The following is a 19,760-nucleotide window of genomic DNA, read 5'->3' as shown; positions in this document are numbered from 1 at the left end:
GTGTGCTAAAAACCTGCTAGAGAAATCAGAGGATGCCCAGTATATTAAAACTCATCACAAATGGCATGAAGAGTTCAATTTATTAAGTCACTATTATCTAATAGTACAGAATCGATTTATTAAAAAAAAATAACCAAGATTTCACATTTTGTCGCTTTAAGAATCATTATATAAAGTATTTAATAAGCCTTCTGAAGTGCTTCCTATTTGTATTACTCTGAGTGGGACAAGTGCAGCAGTTTCTGTGGTGCATTTAACTTGACTGTTCCCATTTTTATTACTTGACTGCTTCACCCTATTGGCTTTCAGCCTCTTACACACATTAAACTGGACTCTGAAAACACAAATGGAACCTATAAATACTGAAACAGAACCAGAATCCATACATATAGTTCTTATTGAATACAAATATTATGCTAGGAATACTTTGTTTATCAGACAACTACGATGGAGAAGTGGGACGCAGCATATTTAATAAGGGCCTAGATTAGGGCTGAGAACCTCTGGCCTATGTTAACGTCAATTGGGATTACTTTTTATAAAATACAAGTATTTGCATTCATCATTTTAAATTTCAATCTACCTTCTGGAAGTAAACCCAATGTGTACACTTAAGCACACAGCTTTACTGATGGGTTTCAGTAGTCAAGTCAGTGGCAGTCTTATTAAATATTAGAAAACAAATCTTGCAGTTGAAAAGGATTATTTATGTTCACAGATTAAAAAACAGTAGGAATACAAGTGTCAAGTGGTAAAGGTGAATTACATGGTCATGGGTGCAGATCATTGCTCTTTATTTTGGTGCAGCCCAAATTGTACGGTCCGCATTCTATGAAATTCATGGAGAGGTTATTACATCAGTGATATTAATCAGCTTTGGAGAAGACAAACTACAGACAAACCCAAATTTTATTTAGAACTTAATTTTAACAATTCTACAATTACAAAAAAGTTAAAGGAAGCATAGGAGAGGGGGGGGAAAAAAACAAACAAAAAATAAAAAAACAGTGCTTGGACTCTTGGATCAATGTAAGATTCTTGTTTGAACAGAACTGCCATAAAAAGAATTTTGTTTACACAAAACTGAAAAGGCAATGGCAAGAACAAAGTTACAGTTTGATACAATTTCATACTTAAGGTGTAGTGCCCGTTTCCTTCTTTGTTTTAGGAGATGCGTTAGTGAATATTTTATTTTCATGCAGAGTGGGCTCCAAACATTTCTGGAACAAAACAAAAAGATATTTATGGTCAAAAGGGATACGACATATCTATGACAATACACATTTCAGAACTTATACGAAACCATGAAACTACTATATTTATGCATTGTATTCACCATGAGAGAAATAAAACATTATGGTGAAAGGTAAAATAGATTCTCTTCAGTACATGGTTTTAGATATGTGAAATAAAAAGTGGTTAAACTCAATATTAGAACACAAAATGATAAAGCTGCACACCAATAGATAAAGGAAAATACTTGCAACAACCGGTGATCCTGGTCCAGCGACAACTGCCAATGGATCCTAAGATAGTGAAGAATTGATGATCCAAGGCACAATGCGGATTTTCAAAAATATTTAATAAATCAAATGTGCTATTTGATTTATTAAATCTTTTTGAAAAGCCGCATTGTGTCCTGGATCATCAATTCTTCACTAAACTCAATATCAGACATTCCAGTTCCCTGATACAGGAAGTACAAAAGGGGCAGAGCTTATGATAATACGTCCTTCAAGCCCAGTTATTCTAAATCGAATGGTCAAAGTAACGGTTTCCATATTTAGAAATTAGAATGTTTAAGAAGGAATTTTACCAATAGAAACAAAGATGCCAAAACCACGGATAAATACACGTGAGAGAATTGCACTGACAAAAATTATGTTAAACAACATGCAAAATAAAGGTGGTGGTTGTAGTGGTAATTTCATAAAACAAGACTGGTGTTATTGTATGATTAAGAGCTGGACAGTCTTACCAGGTTCCTTTAATAATAGAGCATCCCCTGCCAAGTTAACAGCACCATTTCCTTGTCCATCTAAATTCAGGATTTCATCACACAAATTGTTTTTCTGCACCTCTTTTTCAATTCTCTTCATTAAATCTGCCTAGAGTAAGAAAGGAGTTTGATAATAATTACCATTGGATGCAAACATGGACACAAAATGTAAAATAGATCATACGTATTTCATCAGTAATACCCATACATTAAATGAAATACCTTGGACACAGTAAGTTGAAGAGGCAAATCTTCAACTTTAACAAAATCATCTTCGTCAGACTTTTGACTGATGTTTCCAGAACCAGTTTCCTGTTTAGAAATGTATATACATAAATTAGTAATGTGTACCTAGACTAAAATCTATGTATATAGCCTTTTATTAATCACTGCATGAAGCAAAAACAGTTCTTCAAATATGTAGAATTAACCATGCTGTGGTTTAACATCATCCAAGTCATCTGTCTAAATCAGAGGTAACCAGCTCCAGTCCTAGTAACAAGTTTGGTTTACAGGAAATCCCTGCTTCAGCACAGGTGGCTCAGTTATCATTCTGATTAACGAAAAGATCCCAGTTAACTGCACTCAAAGTAATATTAATAGCTAAATTAGCCAATTGTCCCACTATATGAGGTAGAATCACCCCTACCTAGTGACACACTAGAGTGAGTCAGAGCTCACAAAAAACAATAATTGAAAAAATAAATATAAAAAATATTTATTAATTATGACAACCACGACGACTTAAAATTACAAAACGAACAAATACTAAAATCCCCTATGGGGTGTTGAATCGTGATGACGTCATCACGCTGGCGTCTCTGAGGGTGTTGGATCGTGAGACACATGCAGTGTCCATCTGGGGCTGGTAACATTGTATCACATACTGGGATATACTTATCTGTTGGATTTGCCCTATTGTGTCATAGATCTAGCGCTTTCATGCTGCTGAGGTTTATTTTTCAACAGCCTTGGTTAACAGGACAGTTTTGATGCAGCTAATACATGAGGCAACATTATTCTAAGCATGCTGATTATAACATTTATGTTTCTGATTGAAGTAAGAGCTGTTTCTTAGGTCACCAAATGATGTAGTTATACAGGATTACAGATGTACTATTTAGCAATTGTGTAGTCAGGTCTCCACTATTCGTGCTGTGTGGCCATACTGCACATACCCACGTATATATTTGTGATATACTGAGCATTTATGCTGTTATATTGGGGTTTATATGTCATCTGATACCTGGTATACTATGTGCCCATTAGGTGATTACACCAACAGGGGATTTTTTCCACTGCGTACCAACCACTGCATTTATTAACTGGTGTATGTTGAGGATAATAATCCTATTATTTGAGTCTTATCTCATCAATTGACTTACACCAGACAGGTCTCGATTCAACACCCCATAGGGGATTTTAGTATTTGTTCGTTTTGTAATTTTAAGTCGTCGCGGTTGTCATAATTAATAAATATTTTTTATTTTTTGAATTATTGTTTTTTGTGAGCTCTGACTCACTCTAGTGTGTCACTAGGTAGGGGTGATTCTACCTCATATAGTGGGACAATTGGTATCCCAGGCTAATTTAGCTATTAATATTACTTTGAGTGCAGTTAACTGGGTTCTTTTCGTTAATCTTAGAGTTAACATGTTGTGCTATACATATCTTTAACCCTTTGCACCCTAGTCTAAAACTCTATAGGTATTGGGTTGAGCGTTGAGCCATTTCTTTAGTTGTTATCATTCTGATTGAGCCATCTGTGCTGAAGCAGGAATATCTTTAAAAAAAAAAAAATCCAATTTGTTGATAGCCCTTAAGGACTGGAGTTGGCTACCCCTGGCCTATAATATATGCTATCAATAATGATTGTTAATATATGAATGTATTGAAAACACAGTGTATCAGATTACATAGCACAACGGTGTATTGGATTGAAAGAAACGTGATTAGCACCCATTACGTACATATTCATTAACTAGTACAGGAGACTCCGTGGCAGGGCTGCCAGCAAGAGAGCTGGCAGGGGATGTCAGAGATGATTTGCAATCAATAGCTACTGCCGCCGATGCCTCCGCGTCACTTTCTTTACTCAAAAGCGGTGAAGGTGGTGAATCGTCAAAACAAACGTCATTAGCAACGGAGATGACAGTATCTTCAGTTATGGTCTTCTCTTCGCCTGAAATAAATCAATAGCCATTGAAATTATGGTTATGGTGCGCAAACTGGGTGGCTCTTCAATTAAATGCGGTGGGATCACGCGCGAGGCCTATGCAAGTTCCTTTACCTTGTCTCCGGCGGCGTCTTGCAACGCGTCGCCATGGCAACGTTGGGTCACGTGACGTCAAAAACGCCAGAGACAAGGTAAGGTGGTGTGCGGGAGCAAAGGGGAGCAGAGGAAAAGGTTTGCGCCCCCCTGGTTTAGAGTATATTGTTCCAAAAGAAAATAGGAGAGAAAAATAAATAAAACTACCAATAATGAACTCTCCGTCAAAGAATTGCACTACTATATGCTAACCTCTTTATGGCAAGTCTAGAGGAGGACTTTCTGAAATAACAAACCCCTGATAAATCTGAGATACATGGATGACATTTACCATGTGGACAAAATGTAGGCAGACCGTTTCACAATGACAACACCTTCCTCCTCTCTATAAAACGGACTAGAATCATTACAAAAAGATGTTGCATTGAAACCATCCTCTACATAAAACATACTGATATTTACATAAAACCAGCTTCTGTGACAGCCACACCAAATACTTTCAGATAGAGCAGATTATATAATTTCAACGGGTCCAACACTAGCACAGGGGCAAAACACCTTAAACTGCTTTGTAATGCTTTCATAGAACAAGGCCAAATAAGCAGAGAATTGGAACAAGCCATACAGGTCCTAAGAGAAAGGCGAGTACAGCACAAACAAAAAAAAGAAAAAACTGAACAGATGCTATTGCTGATATTTTACAACCCCATTATTATAAAACTCCAGAAGGATGATCAAAAATATACAACCCATGCTATATGGGGATAAAAGAATGAAAACTATTTTCCAAGACCCACCCATGATGGCCTACAAACAGCCTCCAAACCTCTTCAGAAGCAGATTCCCATCCATCAAGAAAAAATGCTAATATCTGTTCACAGACCACCATCACCACAGCTCACGACAATAAGATACATATACAAGGGTAATTCACCTGCAAATACAGCAGTGTATAAAATGTGAAGAATGTACCAATATGAACTATGTTGAAGGAACCAAACAGACCCATCAGACTAGCATGAATCTCCAGAGTCACCATCTAACATCAATACAAAAACTCCTCTGTGTGACCACACTTTTCTCAAACAGGACACTGTAGACTATATGAAGTCTCAAAGGAAATGTTTAAATATACCCAGGAGAGGAACATGGAAAATCAAATATATTCAACTTCTGGATTTAAAAAAGAAGAAGCAGGAACTGGGTTAAATGTTGCCCTATTGTGTCAAATTTAGTATCTTCTCGATTTAAGACAGTTTTTAGAGACGCTGGAAGCATAACCCTCTTCACACCTTGGCTATTCATCCTCCTCTGATACACACTGTAGCATACTTGGCTCCTGCTAATGTATGCTAATCTTCTCACTATTTGAAGACTCCATAGAGTTCACCTCCACCCCTTCTCATCACTATAGAATATAAACATGTCCTTCAAACTGGGCAGTCTCGGTATACTGTAAGAATAAACCTATGAGGTTTTTGCTCTGTATACAAACATTTAATCTATGAAGAACTTCAATGTTGGTCACAACCTACATCAAATCTCTCAGTGAAAAGTTAAGGGGGGGAAAAAAACAACTTATTTTTGTTTAACAACAACTACTAGAGGGACTCCTGTTCCTAAATGTTACTTTTATGTCTGATGCACTTCTAACCTCTGTGTTATATCATTTGTTATTTATGATTGTCCCGTATTACAGCTGTGAAGCGCTATGCACATATATGGCGCTATATAAATAAAGACATACATAACATTACCTGTTTCATGTAATGACAACAACTCAATTTCCTCACTCTCAATTGGCTCCTTAGGTGTGATCCTCAAAATCTAGGTTTAAAAAACAAAACAAAAAAACACCAGGTATGAAGAAGCAATTGTATTTGGTGAATCTATTATGCTCTGAATGCTTGTGTGATTCAATTAACAAACAAATGCACACATTTTTTTGCTAATACCTCTTCTTTTTCATCAGCAGTTTCATCGTTGGCTTCAAGTGAAGTTTGGACATCAACGGGTCCTGCCTCAAACTCATAATTTTCATCTTCCTCTTCCTCATCTTCACCACTGCCATAGTTTGTTAAAGCCTGAGTTTCAGCTTTGGATAAACCTGCAACGATTATATCAAGAGATTATTATATATATTTTTTTATAAACGTCATCACCCATTTTATTGGTACAGAAATTAAACTTCCATATTCTCAGATTACAAATATTAGTTTAAGAAGTGTGTAGCCGACTAAACTATCTTGTCTACCAACAGTACATCTCTCTATTCCTGTCTGCTCTCTGTTTATCTGGCTCCCTGCCGCTGTATGCAAACCATCCCCTATCAATCTATCACACATCCACCATCTTGTTGTAGCATTCCTCTTTCTGAAAAATGTTTTTCTTTCTATTCCTTGTTGGCAATAGATGTAATTAAAAAAGTTTCTCATATTCATGTCTCACAGTTTCCCTTTAGTTTATACATCAGCAGTTTTTGTATTTCCGGATAAGTTTTATGGTTCAAATTTTGCACTATATAAGCTGCCCTTACTTGGACCCCCATAAAGGTGGCACAAGAAGGAGCAGCTAATATGGTTCAAAATGTGGATAATAAATTAATTTTAATGTCTGTCATTCTGGAGATCCAGAATTAAACACTGATCTTGGTGAGGTTTTATGATGTATAATGATCATACATCATGTACAATGCTATAATATTAAATGTGGCGGCTGACCGTATTGCACCACTGATCATGTATTGTGGCAATGAGATTTTGTGACCCAAATGAATGATTTTGCTGTTCTTTACACTGAAGTTTCAGTACATTCCCCAAATATTATCGCCTTAGGTATTTAACATTGTTGGTGATCTTTGTTATCTGCAGAATTCATAACTACCACCTTAATAACCAAGTCAAAAAATAAAATAATGTGATCGATGTACAGGTGTAGTGTGACATTCTCACATATACCATAACGTGTCGCAACGTAAAGCAGAATCCCACAATATGAATAGGATTCAATGGCTGTGTTATTGCAAAATATCACTAGAAATCTCAAAGCAATGTTGGCCTAAAGCAGAATAAATTTTCTGGAAGGAAGGGGTTAATACATACAGATAGGGGTCTTGCTACCGGTAGGGTTTCAGATATTCATATACTCTTCCCTTCAGCAGTTCCTCCATTCCTTTCCTCAGGCTTACTGGTTTGTAGTTACAGGTCCCTCCCTTACACGCACTTTTTGAAGTAGGACTAAACATCTGCCAATCTCCAGTTCTCTGCAGTACACTTGTCAAGGGACTGGTTGAATAGACCCTTTTAATGGTATTGTAAGCTGCTTCCCCCCTCCCCCCAAATAACACTAGGGATATACCTCAGCTGTCCACACGGTCGTGTCCATTTTCATTTTTGAAAGTTTAATCAAAGTTCTACCCCATACAAACAATCCCTGCTTTTATTGTATTTTTCTATGCGCCCGTCATGGCTTTAGATTTCCTTGGCACCAAGTAGCGGGGTAACGTTACCTTTTAGGATAATGTGGCAATGTAATGATCTTAACCTTCATTTTTTCAAACGTCTTGTTTAAAATAAATATATATTTTAAAAATGTATATTGTGTAGGTTTAAGTTTTGCTAGGGGGCGGTGGGGAGTGCTCTTATGCTTCCTTTTTTCGGTTTTCCGTCTGGTTTTTGTATATAATAATTTTTAGAAGCTTCGCACCATCTCTAATTACCGTACACCCCACTGTAAATTGACACTGCATTTTTGCTTTGTAGGTGGACAATCACACCCAATTCTCCTAGCAATTGGCAAAATTCTCAATGGAAGCTCAAATTAAGCCCCTTCCATCTCGTGCTACCTCATTGAGTTAATAAGCAAACATTCATAGAAATCAAAATGAATACTAGAACTCTACACTTTTGTATTTTAAATTACCACAGGAGAGCAATATTCTTACTTATTGATACTGGCAAGCTTTCGCTCCCATCATCTTCCTCAGAAATGTCCGATCTTCCACTTTGAACTTCAGAAGGATCAACATTTTCACATTCTTTGGCTCTCTCTGCAGTCTCAGTCTCGTCCTTGTCCTAATTTGCACAAGAAACCAAATTATTAGACGTAGATTTGACATGATACTTTTAATTCAAGTTTTGTGTGCATTCAATGTAAATGATGCAGAATAAATGGAAATAATTACTGAAACTTATTTTGTAAAGACATACCGTCCAATGTAAAAAAGGCTGCATTACCTAATCTTGTAAAAATGTTTTTACATATTTATGCTATATGCCACCTAATCTGCAAAACCAATCCACCAATAGAGGATTCAAAATCTTTAATGAAATATGGACTGCGGCATTATGTAAAACACATACACAAAATCCACTATATATCATACGCATATAACATATAAGAAGCAACATATACATATACATTCAAGCACAAAATGCAGTGGCGTTAGAAGGGAACAGAGCATTGTATACATTTCTAGTAAGAACAAATATTGAATGTGAAGTACAGCTTCAGACAACGTCATCATACCACAAGAGACTGATGGCAGATACAGTAAATAGATTAAAAAATATATTGGATATGCAGAATAGGTTTCAAACAAAGTGTAGTAATACTGAAACATATATTGCCCAAAATCTGTTATCACTTAGATCTTAATTATTTTAACCAACAATGTGCGACAGGATTAGAGCGCTCTGTATAAGAAAATTGTATATTTTAAGATCTAATGGGCAAGAAGTAATAGCGCCTTGATGTTCTTTTGTGTGGCTGTGGCAAATATCAGCAACACAACGTACAAAACAAATTGAGATATGCTCTTCAGAAATGGGTATACTTCGGAGTAATAAGCTTAGTTTGTGCAAATTATATTTATACATACTTTGTCTTCATCATCAATCTCTCTGGCAGGTAAACAAACTTCCCCTTCACAAAGTTTATGTGCCTGAAACAAAGGGAAAGTTTCAGAATTACAATTGGTGTTCAACGGTTAACTGTTCCTTCTTAGGAATTTGCACATGAATGCAATTATATTCATCAGCAATAACATAGCAGCTAATCAAGAACAAAATACAGCCAAGTATATATAATGGATACTTGTTTTCTTAATAAATTCTTCCGATGTGTTTAATTCCCTAACCAGAGTCTGACAACAGGTGTTCAATGTCAACACACACCTATTCCATATTTCGCAGTACTTGCACAGCGATTTAATGCTAGATCTATATGGTGGGGACCCGACAGCTGTTAAGCAGTACGTAACTGCAAGAAACAGCCTGAGCACATCCTTCTCAACGGGCTCAGACATTTCAATAGAATCAAAGATCAATACAAATATTTGCAGCAGTAAAGCAATTACCTGTCATTGAAATCACTCACAGTTGTAGGGACAAATTATACAACATTATGCTTCTTGGTTAAAGATGCAGTCCCACATAGTTTTCAAGAATCCCTGCATTGCATTTAATAAATGCAATCCAGGTGACTGAAGACAAAACTAGTCAAAATGTTAGTGCAGCACTAAACTGCTAGAATGCCTTTTTGCAAGCAAAAAAGAAACGGATAACAGTGAGGGAATTACAACAAAAAATGTAAAAAAAAAAAAAGTTGTTTGATATTGAAATTAAATTAACATTACCAAGGAAGCCACTTGCGTCAATATTTTGTATAAATAATTACCTGCTAAAGTGCAATTGACCATTTGAGCATGTTACCACATCCATTAATGTTTATTGTGGAAATACACCTTGAATAATGTATTTCATGGAAACTGCAGTGAACAATATTAAAACCAGTAATTTTGAACTGCATATTAAAGTTCCTTTTGTAAACAAAAAACATTACGCACAAAATGTGTAAAATAATTTAATGTACAAATGTATATACTTAATTTGATGTCTTAACAAAACAAGTTTATATTAGGTCGTCAACCTCTTTGGTGAAAGACTGCAAAACTCCAACAGCTTCAGACTTTCTTTTGCATCGCTCTCGAACTGCTGTGCTGTTATTGTCCAAGTCTTGCATCAGTCTGAAGAAAGCCAACTCGTTGAACAAGACTTCAGAAATTTCAACCAGAAGATCTTCTCCACACTCCTTTAGCTTTTTACTACTAAATTTTGCCAGGGAATCCTATGAATGAATAAACACAACGCAAACAATGTACAAGTTACCTTCAGGGCAGCAGATTGAGAAAGGGATCTAGTACCCTCAAAAACGCACGTGCAATATATACCCATTGATCTTGTATTTTCATAGAAAAGTACTTCTCCCAATGACCGGAGGGGAGAGAAAAAAGAAGAAAGCAGCACTACAGGATAAAGAACTTAAAATATACAGACACCATTTAATTAACCTGCAAAGCTGCATTTGTACGGCAAGATTTTTTTTTTTTGTACAAAATGTATTAAGGGAATAAAAAAAGATAGGAGGATAATATGTGCATGAATGTCTAATATATTGTTACACTATTGCAATTTTCCAATTACATACCCAAGATTAAAGCAAATATGAATTTATTTAGATGTAGATTACGAGTCGCATCAAGAGAGATCACTTCTAACATAGGTGGACTGGGATGTGCAATAAACCCCTTGCTTTGGATTAGTCACATATTAAGGCAAATCGAAGACATTTATAAACGCAACAGGAAAAAGTTATACATCAAAAAGCCATAATGGTGCATTGAAGAATCTTTCCTTACCTGTAGTATACTGCCGAGCTGCTTATGGAAGAATTTCACAAATTCTTTGCTTTCATCATTTTGCTGCGTTAGCGTCAAAACCATCCGCCTAATGGATGTCAGCAGATGAGGTGAGCAGACTTCTCTCATATGTTCCTAAAAAAGATGTTACACCAAGGACATTATAAAAGGAACAGCTCAGTATTATTTACGAATTCACATAAAGTACCCAATAAAATAAAAGAGGGGTACTACGCTTACCTGCTTTAGTTTCTCCAAGGTCTCTTAAAAGCCAATGCATTTGTCTTCCAAAATAAATGGTAGGGTTGGTGAAAAAAAAGGCTTGAAGAGCCCCTTGTAAGGCCATGTCCATAGTGCCTTCGCCCGTGACGTCACCAGCTTGAAGCGGGTGTGTTTTTCGGCAATGGTACGCGCGCCGTCCGTGGGCGTGCCAGTGACGTCACGGAGCTGGTTCGCCCTCATTGGGCGAACAGCTCACGTGACCGTCCAGTCGCGCCAAGAAATCAGTTTGAACTAATTTCTTGAGCAACGCGTGGCCCCTCCCGTGTGCCCGCCAACACTGCTTTAAGGCAGTCTGCTACGTCCGCACGGTCTGCGGTACCATGGCCTCAGCCTAACTCAGTGTGCCTGCTACTCCTCGTTTAGGCTTTTCCCACAGCAGAAGGTGAAAACAATAATTTAACTAGCTGCTGCAAATGATTCAACGTAAAAAAATAAATAAAAAAAAAGTAAAAAAACGAATGACCTATTGGGCCTTTTCCATAGTCTACACAGAGGGAGGCCTCCGCTCAGCTTGAAAAGTGATTAAATAGAGGGGTGCTGCTATAGGGAGTGTGCACTATACTTGCAAACAGGAAAGAAAAGAATCCCTATTACAAGTACACTTCTAATTAAATAATAATCTATATCTATAAGTCTCAAATAATGTTTGTGTGTGTAGGTCTTCCCCTTGTGTGATTGGCCCTGTGTTCCCCCCGTGTCATTGGCCACGGACGCTCCCCCCGCCCCCCCTCACATTGCACCTCTTGCCCTCACTTGGATTAGGAATCTCACTTAGCAGGACCATCCACACCACTACCACCCGCCGCCTGCCTCACCTCTCCCCCACCACCAACCCCCCTCCCACGCCCCTCTGTGTCCCTGTCTCCCGCTGAAGCCCTCTGCCCCCGGGTATCACCTCCACCTGCCCCCCCCTGGGTAGCGCACCCCCATGCCCCCCGGGTGTCACCCCCACTGCCCCCTGTTTTGGTCCACCCCGGACCCTGCCCCCCCCCTTCCCCGGTGCCCCCGTCACATGCGCGTTGCACGTGTGCTCCAGCGGCTTGCGCACGCTGCGGCTCCAGCCTGCGGCTGCTCCCGCTCATCGGGCACTTCAGCCTCCTCCCGACGCCGGCTCGCGCCCGCTCCGGGTTGCCATGCACTCGGTATTTATCTCCGAGTCTCACTCTTACCCCCTCTTTTCCTCACTCCCTCCCCCCTCCTCCTGTCACAAGCCCCCACCCACTGTCACTCAATCCCCCACCACAAAGTACATACCAAACCCCCCCATTCCATATTAAAAAGAGCCCCACTCCCCCCAATACATATTAAAAAAAAGTAGACTTACCATGGGGATGGTCAGTCGTGGCGGTCTGGCGGCTGGCGCTGCAATTTGGGGCCGACCTCTGGTAAGGCCGTGCCTGGCTGGGCCCAGGCTCTCCATCAGCTGCAGGCCTCCTCACTCTGTGTCCCACGCCGAGCTTTCAGTCAGCCCGCACCAGAATCTGAGGCCCAGTTTACATCCGGCACGCTGACTCAGAGGGGCCAGCCGAGCGCCGTCAGAGGTCGGAAGCTCGGCGTGGGACACAGTGAGGAAGAGGCCTGCATCTGATGGAGAGCCGGGGCCCGGCCAGAGGTCGGGCCAATTTGCAGCGCTGGCTGCCCCGCAGTTAACGGGCCCGGCACACGTCCCCTCTGTCCCCCCTGTCAGCGGTTCTGTGTACTGGTTGCATAAGTATTCAGCTCCTTAAAGCTGCAGACCAAGCAATTAGTTCTGTACCAATACGTGTAACATTTATTTTAAACAACATTGAATTACATTTTTTGTTTCTATAGCAACTATTTACAAAGTCACTTTCCATTTCTAAAACATGCACACCCTTTTTGAGCCCTGCCCTCTCTCTAGCAGTGCACCAATTGTATCTAGTGACTGCCTGGTCACATGATCTTTCCCACAGAACTTTGCATATTTGGTCCTCTGCTGCTGCACTGACAACCACTTAGTGAACCCCCGAGCCGAATCTCCGCTGATAGATCACAGGAGAACGGATTGATCGGCAATTTAGCTAATTACTTATCATTGTGTGTATTGTATTGATGCAATGTAGAGAGGAAAACTGGCACACAGCTACTGAATGGGTCACCAAGACATAAGCTGAAAAAATATCCGTTATTGATCCATAAAAACGAAAGAGAGCACCTCCTACGCGTTTCGTGTATGGGAATACACTTTATCAAATATACAAACGTGTGGGAGAGAACCTCCTGAAGCATGAGTGAAACGTGTTGAGTCAGCTGTTCTAAGAGGACCAGAGTGTGGTGAGACGGGAAATCAAGCTGAATCCCAAGGCAAGACGCTCCTCCACCCTTACCTGTGACGACATCCGGTAGTGACGTATGCGGAAGCAGAGGACGAGACGCGAGCGAGACGTGAGGAAGCCTTAGCAGACAAAGTCTCCCACCTTGTCGGCGATTCTCTCCCACATATGTTTGTATATTTGAAATGTGAGTGAGATTACTCTTATTTTTCTTGTTAGAATACATTTGGTCATACAATACACACTATTGTGGCTTTTTTCTCCCTTTATTATTCGATCTATACCATTCCTACTCACTGAGGGGTTCCCTGGGATATCGATCCCCCAAAGGGCTCCAGTCAGAGAGAGAAGAGTCTCTGACATGTCTCTTACACCAGGATTCTTGTGAGTGCAACCTTATCAGAGCCTACAGACTGATACACCACTAATTATTACCATCTGCACTATTATTGACAGCTTTTAGAAACCAAACAGAAGCAACATGTCAAGTACACACTCAGATTAAAGAACGTATCAATGAAATCAGTTACATTCTGCAGGAGACTGCAAGGATTCACTATACGCCTATACGATCTGGATCCCCTATTTAACTTTAAACATATTTTTTTTTAATAAAGTAACCCTGCTCCCAACATGCAGAGTTCACATAATATTGAAGAAATAAATGTTGGAAAATTAAAATCTGTACAAAACCCTCTTTGGTCTTTAAAAAAAACAAACACACTCTTCACATTGTATTAAGAGTACAGGGGCATTGATTACTCAGACGGACAGTCCTCACCTTCAAAAAGGGGATGACTTCATTCATAATTGCTTTTATTTGTCGGTCCAGCTGCTGACTGTCGATGCGAGGGCAGGGAACTGCAAGAGCATCCTCACCAGAAGGCCGGGCATGTTCATCCTCATCCTCATTTGGACCTTGAAGAAACAAAGTCATTTAAGTTTGCAAAGAAAAAGCAGTCATCCCTTCTACCTACCTATTCTCCCAACCAGCGTAATGGGACATTTGGTCGTGGCAGTCTCGACGCGACCAAGAAATTTTCGGCGTTAAGTTGCTGGGGGGCCCTCTGTCGCTGGACCCTCTACTTCTACGTGAAGTTAATTGTTAGGGTAGGGGGGTTTGATTTTAGGGGTTTTAATGGTTAGGGTAGAGGTTTATGGGCTTAAAGTTTTTAGGGTTGGGGGGGTAGCGTTAGTATCACGGGTATTTACGGTAAGGGCTACGGTGGGACTTGGCGCCGAAGCAGAAGAGCGTCTCTGCGGCAAGGTCACTTGTGTCAAAACGTTGGTGGAGATTCGGTTGCCGTGAAATGGCCGCGACCAAATGTCCTAAACCAGGGGAGTGCAAACATGTGTAGTTGCGCCCCCCTGCCTTGCCTCCCCTTCTTACCTTGGTGCGGTGTCAAATAACGCCGCTGGGTCATCTGACGTCACGTCAAATTACCCAGCGTCATCATCTGACATCGCGCTGCCATGGAGACGAGTACTGAAGCCAACAGAATCAAGGTAAGTTCATTTGCAGAGGCCTCACGTCCTAGGCCGCCCAAACAGTGTCCGCAGGGCAGAATCGTGCTAATTTTAACTCTTGGACTCTATTTCCGGTGATATTTACTGGTAACAGCACCAGCATTCTTCCTGTTTTAATAAACCTCTTGCTTGACGCAGGTACATAGGAAGCTGCAACAGATGACATTGTTGCTGTCTATTGACCCACGTGACATGGGAGATTTAAACCGACAATTTGTTTCCTCTAAAGGGGACGGAACAGCGGTACCTTCACTAGTAACTACGTAGGGGCAAAAATTTTGTTCATATCTCGTTTTCTAGAGCAGGGGTGTGCAAACTGGGGGGCACAACATTTTCTGGGGGAGGTGGGGGGATGCAGCATTCACAGAGGCCCAGCGCTCTTCCCCAAAGCATTTAAATAAATACCTTTTGGCTTGATATTTGGCAGCCATTTTGTTTCTCCTAAGGGAGAATGAAACTCTCTAACTTCTCTGGTAATTATCTTGGAACCAGGGGGTCTGCGGAGTTGAAAATAGTGGCTTTTTGGTTTAGTGGGACCAGAGCAGATGAAAACTGTACCTTTAAGTATTTATATTAGTATATACCTACAGTATATTAGTCTTGGAAGAGTAAATTATTTGCAGATTGTGATACTTTTTTTGGAACAAACCTTTTTTGGAATCAACATGAGTATACACAATACCTGTGGGATTTCAAACACTACCTTTTATTCCTGAAGCCAATTTAACTCTTTTTATTTAAAATACTTATGGGATTATGTATACAAAATGTATACATTTTTTTATGGGCCCCTAGGATTATATTACACAAGTTATTCAAAGCAGCAGTGAACGCTGATCGTGATTTTGTTTGGCATTTTGTGTGTTTTTTTATAAAGGTTTTCTTGGCCTTTGGAACACAGCGTTTATTTTTTTGAAGCTACGCTCAGGACAAAGGCGTTTGAAATATTATATATCCAAGAGGACAAAATTAAGCTCTTTCAGGCCCTAGCATGGTCTAAAAGTTACCATGGTAACCAAAGAAGCTTGAGATTAAGAAAACCATGTTTTGTTTGTGTTTTGCAAACATACAGGGCAAGGGGACAAGTTATAGAAGTTAAACTCCTATCTGTAGGCTTCTGGAGGGAATTATCGCTTTAATATTTGAAGTACACGAAGCAATTTACAAATAAAGACCATTCAAATAATACTAATAATGTTGGACTTTTTGTGGATACTACCAAAGATATTTCCTTGAGTATTTTAGAGGGTATTAGCACCCAAGTACTTGTTCCCCTTAGAACAGTAATATGGGGGCGATTCATTAAAGGGGTTTACTGCAGTTAACTGAAATGAGAGTTAATGCCGTCCATATTCTTTAACTTGCAATTGAACCTTAATGAATCCCTCCGTAAGAGTACACATCTTTTCACATGCAGGAAGCACCGTTATAAATGTTACACAAGGTGCAGGTCTAGTGAAATTATTACCTATGTTAGTGGCAGCATTGTTAACGTTGGTGCAGCCGTCAGTGTCCAAATTATTTTCAGCCTCAATTTTCATGCGTTCATACTCTCTCATTCTAGCCAAGGCTTGATCTAAGTGAATCACAGTTTTACCTGAGGGAAAAGGAACAGCACATGCTTAAAAAACTAAATTCTAGTGAATTTTTATTCCGGTTTCCATGAGGACATTTGTAGTAGATGTTTCAAATGTAAGGCATATTAGAAAAACTGTACTGTATAAGCAATCTTGCAAAGGACAATCCAAGCACAAAGATTAAAACTTACCAAGGTCATCAGTTGCAAAGGGCTCAAAATTCGATGAGGTTGACAAGGTACTAACGTTATCGGCATCCTTCTGTTCTCTTTCGTGGCATGCTGGGCCATCTGAGTTCTTCACATACATTTCCTTCAACAGATCAACAGAGAAACACGTGAAATCTCAGCATTTATGTGATAAGAGAAAAAACAAAATCATACGTTAAATGTTCCCCGGCTTTTCTAATTAATAGAAATGTTGAGTTAAAGTTCTCTACTTGGTTACATATAGCCCGGTATGTTGCAAATTCAAAACAGCAACATTTTCAAAAGAAAATACCATAAAGTCTCATCGGGACTAATTTAGTTTGTTTAAAAAGTAGGCAAAAAGTTGATACCACTGACATGCAATTACTATGGTGATAAGGAAAAGGGTTGCATGCAAATTCAGAGTATCAGTGTATAAAGGACCTTCTTATGAGCAACAAATGTGAATGATAAACCCATCACATTTTGTCTTCTAAAAAGAACTTGCTTAAACAATGAACTTCGAAATGAGTACTGGAAATAATTGTACATCATCTATATTGGTATTGCAACTCAGAGATAGAAACTTTTGATTAAGGCATGGAGTGATTATATATTTTGATATCGCACTTAACAGTGCAAGGAACATTTCACCCGTAAGGGGTAACTCATTAATTGCCACTCAACGTGTGTTGCGTTTGGCATGTAGAATACATACCGTACAAATAAATGTAAAAAATAATAATAAAAGTAATAGAATTTAAAAAGCCTGGTTTAGTATAAAGGGAGAGAAATGGGAAAATCAACTTGAATCATGTGCAAACAAACATTATGGCAAAACAATAAACACGAATACATACATCATCAGTTGTAGCTAGACTTTCACTTGGCGTAAGTTCAGAGTTTGATGCAATCCATTCAGCCGATTCCAAGGCCTTGGTGCATTCCCCTTTTGGTTTGTTATTTTCAACGACACGTCTGGTTACAATGTCCTGGCAGAAAACACAAAATGTGTGTGTGTAATATATCTATATACACATAATCTATACACACACACACACACACACACACACACACACACACACACACACACACACACACACACACACACACACACACACACACACACACACACACACACACACACACACACACACACACACACACACACACACACACACACACTGGTATGCAGGCTTATGACGCTTTGGCCAAAGGGTTAACAAAATAACCAAGAAAATATTTTTATTGAAGTATTTAACTTCATACTTCTTACCATATATGTTTTGTCAATTGGATGTAGCATCGGGCTCCCCTGTTATATATATTTGCTATAGCCAATGGAAAAAATTACTGCGGAAATGGAAATATTACTGTGTGCTCATTTGCATGTCAGACAGGTCTGCAACCCCGCCTTTCACCATTATCACCCAGCACACAGCACTTCCACTGCAGCAAGGTATTCTGGGAAATGACATGCAAATGAGCACACAGTGCCACCTTTTATTTCAAATCAATATGACATGTACCCCTATAAGCTAATGCTTGCGGCATAGCACAGCTTTTAAGTGTGTGTGTGTGTGTGTATATATATATATATATATATACACACATACATACATACATGTAGAGGTATCAGTACCGTGTTAGCCGAGCTTCAATAATCAAAAAATAAATAGATGATACCGTTCTGTGGCTAACGAAATGCTTTTATTTGTGCGAGCTTTCGAGATACACTGATCTCTTCTTCCGGCGATGTTACAATGAATGAAGCAAGGATAACTTAAAAACAGTGTCTCTTGGAATGTTATCTGAGCTGGTCCTTCCCCCGGTGTGGATGAGATTTATGGCTGGAGGTGTCAAAGGGTAACTGAAAGCAAGTGAAGAAAGAGTGTGTATGTGTATCAGTGTGAATAATTTTTATTTTATTCACACTGATACACATAAATCTCATACACTACGGGGGAAGGACCAGCTCAGATAACATTCCAAGAGACACTGTTTTTAAGTTATCCTTGCTTCATTCATTGTAACATCGCCGGAAGAAGAGATCAGTGTATCTCGAAAGCTCGCACAAATAAAAGCATTTCGTTAGCCACAGAACGGTATCATCTATTTATTTTTTGATTATATATATATATATATATATATATATATATACACACACATATACAGTGTTCGACAAACCTATACATTTGCACGCCCCGGGCGAGTGGATTTAACATGGTGGCGAGCTCCTATTGGCCCAAGCAGCACACGTGTGGTACTAGGTGGCGAGTAGATTTTTTTGTTCGGCGAGTAATAAAGTTTAGAGGGGTCCATGTCGTATGGATTTGAAATAAAAGGTGGCACTGTGTCCATCTTAATAGAGCTAACCCATAAATTTACTTTTTATTGTTACCTGCAGTTCAAACAATGCTTTTTGTCGAAGATAGTCTGTATTCAAAAGCTGCAGCTCATGGAAGAGCTCAATAAGGAAATGTGGACGAGATTCATTTTGAGAAATTAGTGTAGCTACTTCGGAGTAGATAGTATCACGCAAAGCTTCAAACATGGAAAAGTCACTGCCAGCTTCTAGTGGATAAGAAACAAAGTACTGAACTTATTGACCAAATTATAACAAGTTTTATATTATAGTCTGTGGACTGAATCCAATTGAAGTACTTAAGAATGTCAGGTACAGCATTTCAAATATATTAGAAAAGCTAAACATTAGTTGAGCAGAATATCCCAATTAAAAAACAAACAAAAAAACTAAAGTTGTCCATTACAATTAATCACATTTTTAATCTAAAATAAAGCTTAAAAAACAAGGGTGTCATATGCCCTTAGTTGTAGAAGTTCCTTTTTCCTATACTTAAAGTTATAAATATTGATCCATATAGTCCCTTAGTAGATGGAAGCTCTTGAACTTGTAGGAAAATATA

The 19,760-nt window shown here is 39.1% G+C and overlaps 1 protein-coding gene across 7 annotated transcripts in view; it reads right to left on the bottom strand.

The window, feature by feature from the left end:
• Positions 1–891: 891 nt before the first annotated feature.
• Positions 892–19,760, bottom strand: part of PCM1 (pericentriolar material 1) — a 77,191-nt gene continuing 58,322 nt past the window's right edge. For 6 of the 7 annotated variants that reach the window (XM_075610096.1, XM_075610094.1, XM_075610090.1 and 3 more), the window contains 15 exons: positions 19,235–19,407; positions 17,694–17,825; positions 16,837–16,957; positions 16,537–16,665; positions 14,323–14,459; positions 10,966–11,100; positions 10,197–10,394; positions 9,148–9,210; positions 8,212–8,341; positions 6,224–6,375; positions 6,026–6,095; positions 3,970–4,181; positions 2,222–2,311; positions 1,979–2,108; positions 892–1,220 (listed from right to left, as the gene is read on the bottom strand). In XM_075610096.1, coding sequence (XP_075466211.1) covers positions 1,195–1,220; positions 1,979–2,108; positions 2,222–2,311; positions 3,970–4,181; positions 6,026–6,095; positions 6,224–6,375; positions 8,212–8,341; positions 9,148–9,210; positions 10,197–10,394; positions 10,966–11,100; positions 14,323–14,459; positions 16,537–16,665; positions 16,837–16,957; positions 17,694–17,825; positions 19,235–19,407 — 1,898 coding nt within the window. In that variant the 3' untranslated portion in view covers positions 892–1,194. The remainder of the gene's footprint in view (positions 1,221–1,978; positions 2,109–2,221; positions 2,312–3,969; positions 4,182–6,025; positions 6,096–6,223; positions 6,376–8,211; positions 8,342–9,147; positions 9,211–10,196; positions 10,395–10,965; positions 11,101–14,322; positions 14,460–16,536; positions 16,666–16,836; positions 16,958–17,693; positions 17,826–19,234; positions 19,408–19,760) is intronic. The other variant, XM_075610097.1, reaches the window with a different exon arrangement.

Source organism: Ascaphus truei, chromosome 1 (genome assembly GCF_040206685.1).
Source record: "Ascaphus truei isolate aAscTru1 chromosome 1, aAscTru1.hap1, whole genome shotgun sequence".
Taxonomy (NCBI): Eukaryota; Metazoa; Chordata; class Amphibia; order Anura; family Ascaphidae; genus Ascaphus; species Ascaphus truei.
The sequence above is the reverse complement of the archived record's forward strand: the minus strand, read 5'-3'. Positions and strand labels throughout refer to the sequence as shown.